Genomic DNA, 12,070 nt, shown 5'->3' on the forward strand with positions numbered 1-12,070 from the left:
TCGCCCGTGCCTGGGGCTGGACAGCATCAACACGTTAACGAGCTAACTGCGCTAACGCACTAGTTCCCACCCATGTAATTGAGCATTGCGTGGCACATCCGACATACTGTGTTACTTTTGTCCATGACGCGCTTACCTTCAGGGTCATATGTCACATGAAAACCAAAATAGTTCAAAAGGCCAGATCTGAATGAGGGTGGGGGAGGTTCAATTTGCCATGTTGCAATGAGCTTAGCTTCTGTCTTGCTAGCTTGCACTGCACTCAGTGGATCTGCGCTCGACACTGTCGAGCGCAGATCCACTGAGCGCTCAACACAGACAGCATCGTCAGAAGAAAAGTTGATCAAATAAATTAAAAATGTTGTATTGTTCGATACATATGCGTACCGGACCAAAAGCACTGTATCGAACGGTTCAATATCGATACGAGTATCGTTGCACCCCTAAAAAACTGGGTATAAAAAATGCTGGCGTGAACGATCCAGTTATACCAAACATACATATGCCTGCAGCGTGCAGCACCTCAACCAACAGCGGCATCTACTGAAAAGCCTGAGTGAACAGATATACTCATCATACCATTGTTTTTTTAAACGGTGAAATAAAAGTATGAGGTCTTACCTTGATTTTATCATGGGCATCTCAAAAGTGATGTTCTCCACCACTGTGGCGTTCAGCAGCCAGGCCTTCTGGGAAGCGTAGGCCACAGGGCCTCTCTTCCTACCAGAGATTTACAACACAAGCAGGCTTAAAGCAGGGTCAAACAAACACAATAATCTCTCTATGTTTACATTTTACCTCTTAATGAGTGTATAGTTTCACACATGGGTGAAGGTTAAAAATCTATTTAACCTCTGGGATCATTAACGACCTTCCGTATTTGTGGAGTCAATATGTAACCGAGGGTCTGGGACAAGTATATAAGCAGTGGGAATAGCTAGTTCTTGAGGGTGATCAATAAAGTAACAGAACGTAACAGAATAAAGTTACATTGAAACCAAGCACACCATTGTTTTTCTTGTGACATTGCCAATAAGTTTGATGTGTCACATGGCCCTCTTCCTATTGGAAAAACAAAAGTTGTATCCAAGATGGCCGACTTCTAAATGGCCACCATGGTCACCACCCATCTTGAGGAGTTTGCCCCCTCACATATACTAATTTGCCACAAACAGGACTTTAATATCACCAACCATTCCCATGTTATTACGGTGTATCCATATAAATGGCCCACCCTGTAGATAACCACCCACAGGTACATCTCTAATGGCTCTGCTGTTATTGGTGATGCATCTCCATGGAGACTGCGCTCACCTGATGTCTCCTTCACCTGCTGCGTCTTTGTCTGTGGGACTGTGGAGAAAATACCAAACACACGGCACTCATTAGAGACACGTCCAAATAATTAATCAGGCATTGTTCCCCCTGAAATAAACAGTCTGTTGACTCCACCAAATTCCTGTAATGATTAACAAAAACCAAACACACTCACTAACCCGCATACTCCTCCCTCACTATGGCAATCATGTCACTGCCACCCCAACACAAACAGACCAACCACTGCCCTACATGAGCAAATCTATCATTAGCGGTGATCTGATACTTCCTAAAATAACGCCCACGCCCTCTTAATTTTTCTTCCTGTAATTTGCTGAGCTGGAGATCAGCATCACCCCGTTTGGATTGTGGTGCCTGCAGTTCTGAGAATCTGATTCCTCCGCCTCCGATTAGTACGTCAGCACTAAGTCTGCGGCTGGTGTATGGGTGTGTGTGGCCATTCACTGGTACCTTATTCATTTTGTTTCTCACTGTTAGATGCTGTTAACAATAAAAAAGTGAGGTAAACTGAGGCCGGTGTGTACCTGTGAACGAAGGTCTGAGCCAGGAATCAAACTACCAACCTTCTGATTGGTAAGCAACCTGCTCAGAAAGCAGAAACGGTGTGGGTGGTAGGTATTTTTCAGCAGCTGAATGGCTTTGCTGGTCACAGGTAAAAAGGCTTTTTATTAGTGTTGTGAGCTTTAAAATACTTTTAAATTTCCTTAATAACTTCACTGGGCAGTAAGTTGTATTATTTAATAGGGGTGGGGGAAAAAATCGATACTGTGTAGTATGGTGATATTTTGTTTGCTAATAATGTATCGATACAGGGACAGCAGAAATCGATATTTTGTTACAAAAAAGGTTTTTGTGCTCTGACTTCAGAGCATGTTGATCCTTTTTCTGAGCAAGAATCCTGACATTCCTTCACTGTCCAAATGTGTTTAACTTTTTTTTAGCAGCAATAAACATGACAGTTTACTTATTTTAATTTAAGACATGTTTTATTTTAATTAAGTTTAAAACTTTTTTATTTAATGTAAAATTATATTTTGTTTTAATTTACTTTCAAATTCTTCAGTTGCTGAAGGGGCTGCATAGTTTTCATAAATTGCATAGTTCAGAATAGCTATAATTGTACCAGATGGTTGCGTTCAGTTAAGTTGGACTAGACTGTAATACAAACCGTTCAGTTTGTCAACAATAAAACTGAAATGAGAGAAAGACTGAGTGCGAGACTTTGATATTAGATAAAATGAATATTGATAAAGTTTACCTTTATGTACAGAATCTGAATATCGCAAAATATTTTAAAAAATTGCAATAATATCGTATCGTGCGTTAAGTATTGTGATAATATCGTATCGTGGGATGTATGGTGATTCCCACCTCTATTATTTAACGCAACTGAATCTGTTTCCAGTCACTGGGGCAATCTAGCTAAACTAGATTATTCCTATTTAAACAAAGATGAGATGTGTGTTGCCTCAGGTCTTTGCTTTTTGCCCTCCTACCCATAAAACATCATGCTACCATTAGACACACACATAGCAAAGAGTTACGTGTTCAGTCAGCAGAAACAGAGGCATCAGCTAATGACGAAACACCAGCTTTCAAACGTAAACACAACACAAATACTTGAAACATGGAAGCCTCATTGTGTGTACTGTAGGTCCAGAGTGAGAAAGCAGTGAAAGGAAAGCGGAGTCACAAATAGAAACAATCAGCCACAGCGTGCTATGATAAGGCTTCCATGTGTGCTAGCTAAAGCAGTGACAACTCTGAACTGTCAACAGAGCTCTATTTATAATCCTGATTTATACTGCACACTATTGTTGTAAGTTGAAAATAGTTCACACAGTAACCAGCACAGTCTGTCCGAGCACTTTAAGGCCTTACTGAAAATATACGATGATTTTAGCTTTCTGCTTGCAACACTTACCTCTCATCCCCTTCAGACTCCAGGTTTGGCAGACTGTAAATAATAGAAAAAATATATATATGTTACTAGTTCGTAATTGTAAAACTGCTTTTATTAAAGACGAAGGGAAAGTTGGTAATTATGGCTCTTTATTATTACATTTATTGTCATTTGAAACTCCCACAAGCTCTTTCTCATGTAACAAAATGCACAGACATTCACAGCCCTAACTCTAACATTTATTAGGATGTGATTGGTTGTTTTTGGCTTTGCACATGCTCAGTTGATGCTGCGGTGTATTTTTAGGTTTGACAAGTTGACACCTCACACACTTGTCCTGAGAAGGTGACTCCGATCCCATCTGAGGACAACCGGAGAGATTTACTCAAAATTTACTGCAGCAGCATTACGTCAGCCAGAGGGCACAGCTGTTAGGAAGGTTGACTGATATTTAAAGGCTCACACATGGTGCACACTCACACGCAAGCACGGCTATGGCAGACTGTGTAAAAGCAAATAGAAGCAAACAGGGGCAACGAATTTATGTGGCAAGTCAAAATGCAAATTTAGTTTACTTGGTAAACATCTAAACATGTTTTTTTTCCTCCTAAAAGCAAACATAGTTTCTTTAATTTAAAAATGGTGGCCAAAAAGCCAATAATTTAGAGTGGAGCAACTAACATGAAGTGATTTGTACACTTGGACACACTGTGCATCTACATAATACAAAGTTGCTATGGTTACTACACTGCAAAAACAAATGGAAGATGATGTTCTCATTAAAAGTTTCCTTCATTATGAGACCTAAACTGAGAAGTTTGAAAAACACAGAATGCATTAAAAAAATAAAGATAAAAATGGGCATGACAACCCACGTCATCCCGAGCTTACTGTCAAACAAGCAATCAGCCATGACCATGCACTTCCACCACTGTTCTCATCTTTGTGGAGGAGTAACCTAATCACAACAAATCACCTGATGACACTGAACAAAGACAGAAGCTTGAGGGTGTTGTTTTTCCTGCAGCTGGAACAACTGCGTAATCACGATGGAGCTGATGACTTACAGGTTTTATCTCTGATTGAGCTACTGAAAGAGATTTTCCCATCTCGTCAATCAACATTTTGAAGGACCCAAGGCTACGTCAATTTATAAGAAGTCACACTTGACACTTTCTATCAGCAGCAAGAAACTGAAATCGAATCTTTAAAGCTAGGCTGAGTGTCGATCTTACGTGCTGCACAATAATGTTTAATATTTAGTATTTACTGTTATATTCCCATATATCATCGTGATGTTGTTTATTATGTTGCTCTCGTTTTCTACTGCTTGTTTTCTTTTTTCATTCTCAACAGGTGAAATTAAAAAAGTATCTACTGTTCTATTGTTAGCTAGTTTATTGTGATGGTGTTGTTTTTATTATGGTGCTCTTTGTTGTTTGTTTTCTCTTCTGTTTTTTTTTTTATCTCCATACAGGTGATCCAGGTGTTTTGTTTGTTTTTCTTTCTTTCTTCCCCCCTTTCTCACCGTCTCTTCTCCCCTCTATTTTTCTTTCTCTCCCTCTCTTTCTTTCATTCTTTCTCCCTGTCCTATCCCCCAGTCATGTCTGTCCCGTCTTTAAAAAACTAAATAAATAAATACATAATTATAATAAAGGTCAATCAAATGGACCAATATGGCAAGATCGTGATGATCCACTTGGAAAAGTAAGTCCACTTGGCATCTTTCTTGGCCTTCAGACAACAATTCTGATGGCTAAAGATCCAAAAAAAAAAAGCTAGGCTGAGTGATTCACCAACACTTTCTAACTTTAATAAACGTAAAAATCCCCTAACGATGACGGGGACTAATAGTGCTCAAAATCAGAATCAACATTATCAGCCAAGAATATTAAGATTGACGGTGACTCACAACATGCAGACAATGCAAACAGACAATAAACGCAATGCACACATTATACAAAACAATCATTATGCTATGTGCATAAAGTATAAGTGCAAACAGCACTGCACCATGTGTGATTAATAAGTGCTGATTCTGGTCAGCTTTTAATGGCATGTATCTGAACATTTTCCCCTGCTGCATGCCGTAGTGCAGGCTGTGGAGGATTTGTCAGGATTTACCTGGTGTCTTTAATGGCCCAGTCACACTAGAGGAAAAATAGGTTGGCAACATTTGTGAGACCACGAAAAAACCAGTGATCGGCATCGGATTGCATTGAATTGTTTTGCTGTCTGGGGCCAATTGCAAGTAGTTGTAAAACCAGCTGATTGCTCAGAGGTCAAGCATCCAGCACCAAGGTGACCAAGTTTCATTACAAGTTGATTGCACATGGTTGCAGTCATTTTGGTTGTGCTGTAGCCACCAGTTGCTATGTGCCTAAAGAAAAAACATCAATGAATTCTTAAGTTTTCTTCAGCTTCGTAATTTAAAGCAGTCTACAACCTTTATATTTCAGTGATCCTCCACAGTAAAGTGCACTTTTCATCCGATAATTCTAAAACAAGAGTAAGTCACTGTCCCGCTGCAGTTAATTACTTCAACAGGTATGTTTTAAGGTTGCAACCTTCCTGTCTAATAGCTGAAATATGATGCAAATAGTCATGTGCTTTAACATAAGAGAAGCCCCAGATGTCCCCCTGCTCTGTGCCATATTTGGATCAGGAGAGTTGAAGAGGACTACAGGTGCCAGAGAGAGCAGGTGGGGTGTTTGTGTGTGTGGTTTCCCACCAATGAATGAGATTAATTGAGTTTTTATCAAGCAGTCACCCTTAATAGGAAAGATGCCACCCTCTGGGACCTGTAATCCAACAGGTTCCATTTAATTACAATATTATCAGACTTTATTAAAATCAAGTACCCCTGCAAAGACAGACTAGAGCTTGACTCCTTTCTAATGATTCTGAGGTACAGTCCCAGTCCTTGCAAGGTCACATACATCTACAGCTCAGAAAAAGCAACGCTGATTTAAAAATAAAACCAGACGCGGTTAAAGAGGTTCAGTTTCAATCTGTAAGCCAAGGTGAACACGAAATCATTAAAAAGCTCAGAAAAAAACACAACTTCCATGAACAGAGGGGTCCTCAATCGAATACAGAGCTTCACAACGGCTGTTCAATGGCCCCCTTTTTTTTTCCAGGTGACTAGAATAGGTTTTCAGTGCTTGATGAAACAAACACATGGAGCATGTTGAGCTCAGACAAGGCATGGCAGTCATAAACACCATCAGCCGGTCAGTAACAGCTGACTGTGAATCACCAATTAGCGCCAAGTCAATGAGACTGTCTTTATATATCTGACAAGCTCACATGCTCACGCATCTGATTAGTCATGTGTTCGGCCCCTGCCAGGCACAAGCTGCTCTCATTTAATCTGCATGTTTATGTGTGTTTCTTAGTGATACGATACATGCTGCTGACTCAAAAACATTGCATGACAATAATTGCAAAACCAGAGAAAACAGAGGAAGAAACTACTCAGGTTGTGTGTCTGCATACTTCAGCAATCTATCAGTCAGTTTAACTGACACCCTTTTAGTCTCCCAGGGACAGATGATAACTTAGACGCTCGAGCGCTTGGCGTGCCTGAAGTTTATTCCAATTTAATATCAGAGGGAGTGCCAGCACAACCCTGGCATCAACACAGCAGAAGTGTGTGTTTGGCTGCCAGAGACATTGTGACAATCACGTAGAACAGCCTAGACTTTGGTGACAAATAGAGACTGATAGCAGCGCCATCCTGGGTAGGTGATGAGATATTCAGATGCAGAAAACGAAGGCTAATGGCTCCCAGAATGCATCTGGCACAATGTGAGGATTCACGTTGCATTGTGCTATTTTAAATTCAGTCTACTTTTAAAGACCCACTGGGTTTTGTTTGGCTGAAACCTAAGAGTGGAAAGCCACATCTGCAGCAGGACCTTAAAAAAAAAGACTCAGAAACAAGAAAAAGTTTATAGTTTGTCCAGAACGAGCAGCATTGTCAAATGTTAATATGAATGATGTATTTATTATTAAACTGTATTCAAACTATTAATCAAAATAATCCAGATTATAATGAAAAAAGTATTTCATCTATTTAAATCTGTCAAACTGGGATGAGACTATAACAGCATAGGGTAGTTTTACACCACAGCCTGTCCAGTGCATTACAATGCATTCATTAGCACAGTGCTTTTTACATCTGGGGCTCTGAATCACTCAAAGGGTAACAAAATGAATCTGAAGAGTCACATAATCGCTGTTTTTCTTCCAATTTATCGTAAAATATGAGAAATAATATAAATATAAATATACTTGTAACAGATACACAGTATACAGTGAAATAGAATAAATTTAGCTCAGTTGCTATGTCTTTTCAAAGCTTTTGGCATTTCCTTTCTTTTTATTAACCACATGGTGAATACCACTTTATTATTATTTTACCAAAATCTTCAATTAACAGACTTTATTTGTTGAAATGATGATCTAATTTACAGAGTTATGAGGAAATTCTGCCTCAGCTCAAAAGCCACATCTGGTCTGAAATTTAAAACAAACAAACATTTGTCCAGATAAATGAATTCAACCTAAAAAAAAAAAAAAGCCAGATGTCGGAAAACTGGAGGATTATTTAAAGGAAGTGAGCTGATAATTGCTAAAAAGGCATACCCAGGTGTCATTAGGAGGTGGGCTTCTGGCCTGCAGCCACAGCAAACCAGTTGGGATTTTTAACCAAAAGCAGCCAACTGAATCTAGGTCAGTGTTGCGTAAAAGGATGCCCACATTCTTCCACAATGTTTCTCCCAACCATAAAAAAGAAAGCTGCCATATCAGCTCATTTCACTGACCTACAAATCCATTTATGTTATACTGCTGTGTCATGGAAACAGAGTACTTGTAAGTCTGATTTTCTTGGTAATTGCCCTGTCAGCAGCATGTAATTAATAGTTGTGCAAAAACACATAAATAAAAAAACAAAGGTGCCCATGACAGACCAATTATCAGAGAGGTTTGGAAAACCATATGTCAGACATAACGCAGGCTGAGGATGGAGAAGGAAACATGGCGCGACATCAGCTGGGGTGGTTCAGGTCCCTATAGGTAGCAGATTTCTTGGAATTAACCTTTAACCTCTGGACTGAATTTGATTCCATAGAATGAACTGAGATGCAGCAGTGACAAGTGTTTCCCTGGTGGTGCATTTGTCTTTTTTCCTTGTAATTGAATGGATGGGTGAGGTGATCGATGTACTGGGGTGACTGCTATTAAGCACTATCATGCTAATGAGATCAGTACTGTTCTCAAGAAGAATCATAATCTCAACAAAGAAAATTGAATCACTTCCATTGTTCTTCCAGTGTCCTGCAGTTTAAAGAAGAATTGCAATTCTGTTTACGTTTAATCAACTTTCAGCCTCAAAGATTCCCTGCAGATCGATATGGTGCACATCAGTCTCTCAGACTGATAAAGCAACAATATCTGCACTTCCTCACACCCACAAAGAGAGATCAGAATCACATTTCACAACTGATTATCGCACACTTTTGCAAGCACCAAATAATAAGTAAAAAAAAAATAGCTGACCTGTTCCAGGTGACAGTTCCAGACACTCTCTGCATTTCTCCCAGCGCTGCCAGTAACAAAGAGGATTTCCCACAACCCACCTGGCCCACAATCATTGTCAGCTTACCTGAGAGATTTCATGAAGAAGAGGCAACGGTACTGTGAGTGAATGAGCACGTAAAACAACTGAATAGAGAAACAAGCGAAGCAGGGGCAGACGGACTGTACATGGCACTGCTTGATGCTCACCAAAGGGAATTTTGATGTCCACATTTGAAAGCGTCGGTGCTCCATCGACCCAGGTGAAATAGCCATTTGATATCTGAAAAGATGCACAGGCACATGCGGTAAAAACATCAAACGAAGAATAATTTTTCTCTCTTTGTAAGCGTGCAATCCTTCTGAAAATGGTGCATACCGGCGTGTGAGGCTATAAAATAACTGTTGCCTAATTCTTATTCATGTCATGCTGGTGTTGGTTACTTGCTTCCTGAATATTTTATTGACATATAGAGAATGAATTATGCAGGCAAAGAATTGCATGGCATGTGTCAAAATGCTCAGATTTCCTACAAGCTGTAGTGCCTTTTCACTGTGCAATACTTTTTGTTAATATCCAATGGTGCAATAGACTCACAATACCTGAAACTTGGAATGCGCAATTCCCTTGTACTCTTATTAACTGTAGCTGCCTCCACCAGTGTGTGAATGTGAGAGTGAATGAATAGTAGCATTGTAAAGCGCTTTGGGTGCCTTGAAAAGCGCTATATAAATCCAATCCATTATTATTATTATTACTATTATTCCTATTTATTTTATTTATCCCTATATCATTATCCCTATGTATACTCTGTATTTATATATGTCTCTGCAGTTATATATGTGTATCTATGGTATAACCGAATTTCCCGGAGGAACCCACCCGAGGGATTAATAAAGTTTCATCTAATCTAATATAATGTAATTATTGAAAATCCCGCTTACAATAACCCAGATATTAATATGTGGATGACAGCAAATGCAAATCTCACGCAATTCAGTGCAAATGTAGAAACTGTGTTAAAAAAAAAACACCAAAATATGTACAGACTGTGCTGTGATGATGACATTTCAAGCTAATTGGTTCAGCTTTGAAACGGTTTTGAAGAGCAGCGATGCTCCGCTCTGAGGACTTTGATCTCGTAGGGATGGGGAGTGCGATAAGTAACATATCACAGCTCATATTTGGGTGAATATGGATACAAATTAAACAGTATATACAAATAAAAATCAGGAACATGTTAGTATACTACTAAAATAAAATAAAATGTAAAACAACACTCCTACATGAGCTGGTGAAAATGTTAAAAAATAAGACCCTGCAGGGAATGAGTATTCACTTCCTAACAAATTCAAATTAAAGTAACAAATTCAGTTAAAGTAACAATAATAAATGTCTGATAAACATTGGGCTCCTGGGTATCTCAACTCATATCTACATCACCTGCAGCCCAGTCTGGAGGCTCATTGGTCTCTCTGACTGTCTCTCTCACCTTGATGCAGATATCTTGATCTACATCCTGAAAGGGTCCATCGCCTTCGTGGTTCCCCTCTGAGCCATAGTTTTTCCAGTCATCCCGCGTGGGGCGCTTCCGATTCACCACCTTCAGGGGCTGGAAAAATCGGGATAAAGAGGAGGAGGAGGAGCAGGACAAAGGGAAAGGTTTAGAGGATGACTAAAGGAGGATTGTATAACATGCAGCACAAAGGACAAAGAGGTAACGGTGAGGAAGGCGGTAAGGTAGAGGAGGAAAATGTTCAAAGGAGTCACTTTGAAAGAGATTTTATCCACTTTGTTTTCTAAAATCAAGCCCTTACCACAGCCTGGTACCGATTTTGGTTGTGATTGCTGGAGCCAGTGGGTAACGTTGCTTTGGGCTCCTGCTCGTCTCCGATCTCATCGCTCGAAAAAAACTCGCTGAGCTTCTGAACGCTGCAAATAAAACAGAGGACAGAAAAGCAATGAAGCAATAAATACTAAAATAAAACATGCATCATAAATAAAATTAACAGGCTGTTATTAATATAGCCAACATAAAGCATCATAATAAATTCTCATAATAAAAGCCGTGGCATTTAAATTAGTTCACTTTCATTCATGGGATGGGGGACGAGTCAGGCCATGGACAGGTTGTAGATGATTTTGTGAATTGGTGTGATGAGTCCTTCCTTTCTAAAGACATGATTATTGATTTTAGGAAGTCCTCTTATAGCTCATCACCTACTATCATTAAAACTGACGATATTGGGATCGTTGAGAGTTATAAATATCTAGGTGTGGTACTTGACCATAAACTGTGTTTTGAATCTCATGCTGAGGCCACTACTAAAAAAGTTCAACGAAGACTGTTCTTTTTAAGGAAAATGAGATCTTTTAATGTCTCATCTGAGATGTTTTCCTTGTTTTATAGAAGTTTTATCGAATCTGTGATGTCTTTTTGTATCGCTGCCTGGTTTGGTAACCTGACGGTGAAGAATAAGAATCGGTTGGGCTAGCAAAATTTCAGGGCGCTGGCAAGATGGACCTTTGGCCATTTACAATAGAAATGTGCTTAGAAAGGCTCATTCTATTATTAACAGTGTTGGGGAGTAACGGAATACATGCACCGCCGTTACGTATTTAAAATACAAAATATGAGTAACTGTATTCTGTTACAGTTACCGTTTAAAAAGGTGGTATTTAGAATACAGTTACTTTGTTGAAATAAATGGATTACACAGCGGTACTTTCCTGTTTCATATTGTCGCGGGTCAGGACTGTTTGGGTTTTGTTTAACATGTTCTGTTGTTCCAGGTGGCAGCGTTACGGTTGCCATGGTTACAGGGTGACGCTCTCTCTCTGCGTGTTTCCTGGGTGAGAGAGGCCTTTTTGTTGTTGTTGTGCTAAGCTAATAGGCAGAATGCTACAGGCATAGCTCTAAAGAATGTAGCATCATGGGCAGTGTAGTCCGTGCTGCAGGGAGAATGGACTGTCATACCCGTTATGTGTCTGTGAGCGCGAAGTGGGAGAAAAAGGAAAAGTACGAGTTATCATCGAGCAAAAACGGGAGCTGGAAGCATGTAAATATAATAATAACCACTGCAGCCAAGAAGAGTGCCTGACGAGCCCAGTTGTAAGTAAGCTATTAAGACTCGACTGTACACCGTGTTCGTGTTTTCCTCTGAAACAATAAGTTTCGTTGGAGCAGCCTTTCAACGCCTCTCTCTGTCTCTCGCTAGCAAAGTTGACCCAGACAACAAACGGAA

At 39.7% G+C, this 12,070-nt stretch overlaps 1 protein-coding gene across 5 annotated transcripts in view; it reads right to left on the reverse strand.

The window, feature by feature from the left end:
* Positions 1 to 12,070, reverse strand: part of abcc8 (ATP-binding cassette, sub-family C (CFTR/MRP), member 8) — a 73,333-nt gene that overhangs the window by 29,712 nt on the left and 31,551 nt on the right. For 4 of the 5 annotated variants that reach the window (XM_085166549.1, XM_085166550.1, XM_085166546.1 and 1 more), the window contains 7 exons: positions 10,643 to 10,757; positions 10,318 to 10,500; positions 9,035 to 9,107; positions 8,807 to 8,912; positions 3,263 to 3,295; positions 1,315 to 1,353; positions 622 to 720 (listed from right to left, as the gene is read on the reverse strand). In XM_085166549.1, coding sequence (XP_085022675.1) covers positions 622 to 720; positions 1,315 to 1,353; positions 3,263 to 3,295; positions 8,807 to 8,912; positions 9,035 to 9,107; positions 10,318 to 10,500; positions 10,643 to 10,757 — 648 coding nt within the window. The remainder of the gene's footprint in view (positions 1 to 621; positions 721 to 1,314; positions 1,354 to 3,262; positions 3,296 to 8,806; positions 8,913 to 9,034; positions 9,108 to 10,317; positions 10,501 to 10,642; positions 10,758 to 12,070) is intronic. The other variant, XM_085166548.1, reaches the window with a different exon arrangement.

Source organism: Neolamprologus multifasciatus, chromosome 7 (assembly GCF_963576455.1).
Source record: "Neolamprologus multifasciatus chromosome 7, fNeoMul1.2, whole genome shotgun sequence".
NCBI lineage: Eukaryota > Metazoa > Chordata > Actinopteri > Cichliformes > Cichlidae > Neolamprologus > Neolamprologus multifasciatus.